The following is a 6,684-nucleotide window of genomic DNA, read 5'->3' as shown; positions in this document are numbered from 1 at the left end:
CTTTATAAGGGTGGGGAGACACTTTAACTGGGACTTTAGGGGGACTTCTCCCCCCACACCCTGGCACCTGCTTTGCCCTGTTATTGGCTCTGGCACCAGGGCATTCGGGACTTCTGACTTGGTTCTGTTTGGGACATAACGTGTCTTTGTACCGCCGGCCAAGTTCTGTCACTGGCTCTGTACCTGGCAGGGTAAGTTCACTCCATGGGTCCCTGGGCATATTTACACTGGGTTCTGCCCTTCCCTGGGTACCTGATTTATTAGCATTGGGTTTTGCCCTTCCCTGGGAACTGGGGCATATTGGAGTTGGGTTCTGACCTTCCCTGGATACCAGGGCATATTAGCGTTGGTTTCTGCCCTCCCCTGGTACTGGGGCATATTAGAGTTGGGTTCTAACCTTCCTTGGTACCGGGGCATATTAAACTTGGGTTCTGCCCTCTCCTGTCTTCTAGCGTTGGGTAGTGGTGCTGATCAGCCATGGAGGGCCCCGAGGTAACCGATGGGGACAATGTTCTGAATCTGACCCACTTGGGTCTTGAGAACCTTAACTTGGAGCTGGTGAGTGAGAACAAGAGGAAGGATGTCCAACAGATACTTCTGCCCCACAACCGCCTGGTGGTCTTACCCCCCCTGGTGGCCTCCTTCATCCACCTGCACCTCCTGGACATTAGCAACAACAACATGGTCTACATTGGAGAGGAGATCCTGGGGCTGACTAAGCTGAAGACCCTGCTGGCCAAAAACAACCGCCTGGATGAGTTCTCCTTCCCCAAAGAGATGGGGGGCATGAGACTGGAGGTGCTCAACCTGAGTGGAAACCGCTTTGAGGAGATACCGGACCAGTTTCTTCAGATCCCCACCTTAAAGAGCCTGTCACTGGGGGGGAACCGCCTGAAGAGCATCCCGGCCGAGATCGAGAACCTGATCAGGTATGTGATGGTTGGCCACACATGTACTGGGACTGCAAGGCTCCTGCCACAGCAATCATGGGGCCAAAATCCAAGTAACTTTGCAGTATAACCTATAACAGGGGCCACAAGGGCCAGACTGGATATAAAATTCTTTCTCATCTGATTTTATTTCTTCTGTCCCATGGGGTAAATGGGGGTCGGATTGGCACATGTTAGTTAATGCATCACATTCAGGCATTAAAATGCTGTCTGGTTGCTGTGGTTAGAGGCCATAGCAACCCAGTTCTATAATAGTGAAGTCCCTCGGTAGGTGATCACTCTCCATGCCATTACCCCCCGCTGTGTTACTTATTAGGGAAACGTGACTGTGCTTAGTCATAGAGATGCCACATGCGTAGTGATGCTTAGTTAGCAATATCCATGATATCCGCTCGGTCGATCCCAGGGTCACTGGGTTGGTGCTCGGAGTGATGGGGTTTATGGCAGCTTGGGTGACAGAGGTCGCCAGTGTGGGGTTCTGTTGGTTCAGGATCTGATAGAGGAACCAGATAAAACGGTTATCAGGGCAGTCATGTGATCACATGGGCTCCTGGGCCCGTCTCTCCTCCTGCTACTGATCTTGGCAGAGAAGCATTGGGTTTAGCTTGGCCTTGAGTCTTCTGCCCTTTGAATCATTTTATTGTGTGCGCTTTGCCAGCTCCTGCGACCAACGTGCCCCTGTGCCTGGGTACAAGGTCTGTATGGAGGGCACTTTGCCATAGGGCACCATCGAGATGCCGGAATATCTCCTGTCTCCCAGACTGCTTTGCAGATTCTCTGACTATAGAAGCCCCTGTGGAGCCTTAGGGCCTGAGAGTATAGGGTTCCACAGCTTTGTTTTCCAGGGGGCAGCACTGAGCCAATAGCGGATCTGTAGGGTCTCTATGGGGCAACTCACACTGGCTTTGCCCCCACCCACTATGAATCATGTGGAATCCATTGACTTGGACTTAGAAGGGAAAAGGCCTGTCAGTGAGTGCTTTGCAGCCTTTGGCCCCTGCAGTGCTAATCAAGGGGCCACACAGTTATGTTTCTGCCATCACTCACTTTCCGGTGACAAGAGGGTCCTGTGTTTTTATGCCGACCTATTTGCAGTGGTAAAGAATTTATGGTGGGGCCCCAGGCATTGCCCCTCTGTTCTGCAGGGTAAGGGGGGGGGGTTAGCACAGTGAGGCCAGTGTGTGAGTGCAGTTGGCTCAGCTCCGGCCCATCGAGCCCCCCCCCCCCCCCCCCCCGTGAGCTACAGACCCTTATTACGAGGAGGGGTCATGACTAAACTCTTCCTTGGCCAGCATTTTCCTTCATGGCGCTTCCGTTTATTTCCCATATTTTATTGCCACCTGGCTCTCTTTTGGGGTAGAAATCTGCACAGGGGTGTGGGGATTCCAGTTGGAGTGAGAGGTGTTAACTGGGGGGGGGGCGTGTGGGTTCCATGTTTATATGTTTGGGCTGAGTCCCTGGTGCTGTGCTGATCCCACAATGTAAAAGTCTGTACAAAGTTCATGGGAAAGTTGCCAATAGAGGCCGTCCTAAACCATCCGGGGCCCACATGCTCCCCTTCAGCTGCTTCTGTCCCACACTCTGTCCATAGGGATTCCTACAGATAGCGGCAGTATGGGGGGGGGAACGTTCCTTGCCCAAGGATTGGATAGTCTTTTCCTTTAGTGCTCCTCTCTGGGGATTGGTTACCTGAGCCCCTTACTGCTCCTCTCTGTGTGCCCCCTATTGCTTGTCTCTTGGGATTGGTTACCTGTGCCCCCTACTTCTCCTCGCTGGGGATTGGCTGCTAGTGCCCCCTACTGCTCCTCTCTGGTAGCACTACTGCCAGTTAGTGAGGTCACACTGCCCTCTGTATGTGGCACAGCTGAAATGATTTGCACACAGTGAGCAGGTGGGTTTTATAGATGGGGGGGGGTGTTGTGCTAAAACTGTGCAGTCAGCTGTTGGCCCGTTTGTTATTCGCACAGAACTTTGCCCCCGTTGGCCGATCCCCAGCCATGAAGCAAAACAAATGCCTGGAATCCATTCTACCCCCCAGGTATGTACTCAGCAAACACTGATAAGTGCACTCGCAGGGATGTGACACACACAGCCGGATATCACACACACATGGACTTACAAAAACACACGCTAGTGCAATACATCAGTCAAAATCGGGGGGGGGGAGCCTAAAACAAGACTTGTGGGAAATGGTGCAGCCCCCTCACCCCCTGTAGTGCTTATTTAACCTGTCACAGTCTGGTCCATGTGCCATGGGGTTTGCCAGTTGCCTAATTAGGAGCCAGTAATTAGGTTACATGCAGTGACAAGCACTAACGAGGGAGGTAAAGATCTACTCATTCAAGGAAAATCCATATATTTCTTACATGTCAGCCACTGCGCCACCACCATGGCAGCGCCAGACAGATGTACAGGTGGGACATAATGAAGTTAATATGAGCAAGACTCTGGGCCTGAAGCCTCCGAGCTCCTTTTCTATTGGATACAGGGCAGTCAGCACACCAACCAATCACTGGCATTGCACATGGGGCAGCTGGGGGCACAGAATGCTGTTTATAAATGGGACCAATATAATATGCAAATTGAAACGTAGATCTGAATATTGATTGGCTCTTGCCTATGACTAATGTTGTGCTTAGTTTTAATTGATTTAGGGGGCTCTTGCAGAACTCTACCTTATTTCGATTGGCTCGTTCATTGATAACTGTCCTGTTTTGCTTTGCAGCCTGGAATTCCTGTACCTGGGCGGAAACTTCATCAGCTCCATCCCCTCAGAACTGGCCAACCTGCCGTATCTCAGCTACTTGGTTCTGTGTGACAACCGGATCCAGAGCATCCCCCCTCAGTTGGCCCAGTGAGTATTTATTGTACCCACCTCCTGTGTATCTCTCATATACAGTCAGCTCTGTGCTAACCCTCTTCCCCTGTATGTGTATTTCAGGGTTCACTCCCTGCGCTCCCTCAGTTTGCACAACAACCTCCTGACTTACCTGCCCCGTGAGATTCTCAGCCTGGTGCACCTGCACGAACTGAGCTTGCGTGGGAACCCCCTGGTGGTGCGCTTTGTGCGAGACCTTACCTACACCCCTCCCACATTATTGGAACTAGCCGGACGCACCATCAAGAGTCATGGCATTCCTTACTGCCCCTGGGAGCTGCCGGAAAACCTGCTGAGGTACCTGGACCTGGCCAGCAAGTGCCCCAACCCCAAGTGTAGTGGTAAGTCACCCCGCAATATTTATAACACTGTTGTAAGATTGTTATGGAATAAAAGAGTAAGTCCCCGTAGGTAACTGAACCCAGTCTTTCCCCAGTACTTACCCAGGTACAGAACTCTGACTCTCTGTAATCCTTTTTTCCCCCTCTGAGGCAAATTGGAGAGGCTTCAAATGGGTTTGTTTGCCTTTCTCTGGATCAACTAGCTGTTAGGCAGCTTAAAATATAGTTAAAAGGTTTTTTTAACCTAACTTACTTAGCTACTTACTATGTTCCTGGGCTACTCTCTTTCCCTTCGTGAAACAGGGATATCCCCCATGGTAAGTGAATCCAATCTCCCCCAGTTCTTACCAAGGTACAGAGCTTGGATTCTCTGTACTTCCTACTCCTGTGCTGTTCTCTTTCCTATAGTCAAACAGGAACCTTCCCTGGGGTAAGCGAATTCAATCTCCCCCAGTACTTACCCAGATACAGAGCTCTGATTCTCTGCACTTTCTACTCCTGGGCTGTTCTCTTTCCTATGGTCAGAAAGGAACCTCCCCCTGGGTAAGTGAGGTTCCCCTTCTGAGCTGTTCTCTTTCCCAAGGTCAGACAGGAACCACTTCTTGAGTAAGCGTATCTAATCTTGTGATGTTTGCGGTGCTGGTGTACAATGAGATGGATTAGATGACACAACGACTGACTGTCTCTCCCCTCCCACCTGCAGGTGTATATTTTGATTGCTGTGTGCGGCAGATCAAGTTTGTGGATTTCTGTGGGAAGTACCGCCTGCCTCTCATGCACTACCTGTGCTCTCCAGAGTGCTCCTCCCCCTGTGGCTCCACCTCCCACAGCGAGTCCGACTCCGAGGATGAGGTTAATGTGGCTGCCCGCAGAATGCAGAAGGTGCTTCTGGGATAAGTTCCTGCGGCCAGAGATGGGACAGTTCTGTTACTTTTCTCTTTTTGGGTCAGTGCTGGGAGGACACATGTGGGATTGACTCTTGTGAGTCTCCAATTGGCTCATTTCTTGTTTCCCTGATTGTGTGACCCAATGAGATTCATTCAGACTCTGCATTCGGAATGTTGTTTGTTCTGCAGGTTCTACAGAGACTCTGATCCTTCATTTGACTTTTTTTTCTGGCCATTCCGGCCACCTGGGGCCCTGTGTGAAGGGATTGGGCAGATAACTGAACTGATGCCATTGGTGCCCAATATGGCCCCTCCCATTATGGTTCTGTTGTTAAAGTCAGACGCACCAAAATCATACGATCCCTTCCCCTCAGAGGCAGAGAGGGGGCCACTCTCCCGTGTGCCTTATATCACTGTACATAGTGTATATACACTGCCAAGGGGTCTGCACCCCCCTAGATGTGCTGGGACTGTAACTCTAGAGTTGCTGGGAGTTGCATGCCTGCAATATCTAGAGGGTTGTGGGTTATCCACCCCTGATTTACACAGAGACGTTATGGTGCCACTTTGCAGGACCACAGAACCAGAGGGTGTCCCACAGTACCCAAAGCCCTACAGCAGTGGGCAGTTACACTGGCACCAGCGTTTTGGTGATTTTATTAGGGGAACTTTGTGACTTTTCTCTCTAGTAAGCCAAAGCACTTTGCCCAGACTGACACTAACATCTCCCTAATGTCCTCCAGCTTCCTGCTTAGTATTGGCACCAATTGTTTCATTTAATTATCTTGGCATTACTGATGGTGCTGATCCAGTTGTCCTGGTGCAAGTCTGACCCCAGCCACATACACTACAGGTGCCCTTGTGCCCGCGTTTATGTGCCTTCAATTCTTCGACTTTTAATAAAATCAATAAATCAGATTGCAAATCTTCTGAATTCTGATTACTTGCCCTTTAAACTTCCCTATCCAGGCCCCTTTGTTGTGTACATTTTGGGTTGCACCAATCAGAGGCTGCAGGAGGGGTGTGCAATGGTGGCTCCTTTGAATGCTTGGCCCTGCCGGATACAATGTCTGGCACCAGAGATAAGGCATATAGCAGCTCCTGCTTAGGGCACCTACAGAGGGGCAATCATATAGAGGAACCAACCCTGGCACCGGCTTCACTTTGCTGCACAAGGATAATAATCCCCAACCTGATACTCTCCAGGTAAGTTGTAGGTCTGTCCAGAGCAGCTCTGAGGTTCCCCCTGAAAGCCCAGGCTGCAGGTACAAGAATGTTGCCATGGGGTACTGCCCAGGTGCATATTTGCCCAGTTTATTGTAGCCCCTGAAAGTTTGGGAGTGGCTTGTATTGGTCTCTTTCTGCTTCATGGCCACATGATGGTGCTGCTGAGTGTTAATGGAGAGATGCATCTACTGAGGGAAGTAGCATGGCTGCCCCAGGGAAAGCAATCCTGTATATATGTGTAGGTATCCGGCCAGGCTGGCCTCAGGGGGCTGGTGCTTACTGGAATAATAACATACCTGTATCTGAACACCTCTTCCAGGGTCCACAAAGCATGCTGGGACTTGTAGTTGTGTGGGTGCCATTGGGTTACAGCCTGGCACAGTTTATATTCTGTAACAAAT

The 6,684-nt window shown here is 50.6% G+C and overlaps 1 protein-coding gene across 1 annotated transcript; it reads left to right on the top strand.

The window, feature by feature from the left end:
- On the top strand, positions 1–5,974 carry lrrc58.S (leucine rich repeat containing 58 S homeolog). The gene is given in 5 exon segments (NM_001088959.1): positions 1–191; positions 453–929; positions 3,676–3,804; positions 3,892–4,169; positions 4,873–5,974. Coding segments are annotated over 4 exon segments (1,053 nt in total). The 5' UTR covers positions 1–191; positions 453–477; the 3' UTR covers positions 5,067–5,974.
- The last annotated feature ends 710 nt before the right edge of the window (positions 5,975–6,684 follow it).

The sequence above is a fragment of the Xenopus laevis genome, chromosome 2S (assembly GCF_017654675.1).
Source record: "Xenopus laevis strain J_2021 chromosome 2S, Xenopus_laevis_v10.1, whole genome shotgun sequence".
Classification (NCBI taxonomy): domain Eukaryota; kingdom Metazoa; phylum Chordata; class Amphibia; order Anura; family Pipidae; genus Xenopus; species Xenopus laevis.
This window is presented reverse-complemented; position numbering and strand designations above follow the sequence as displayed.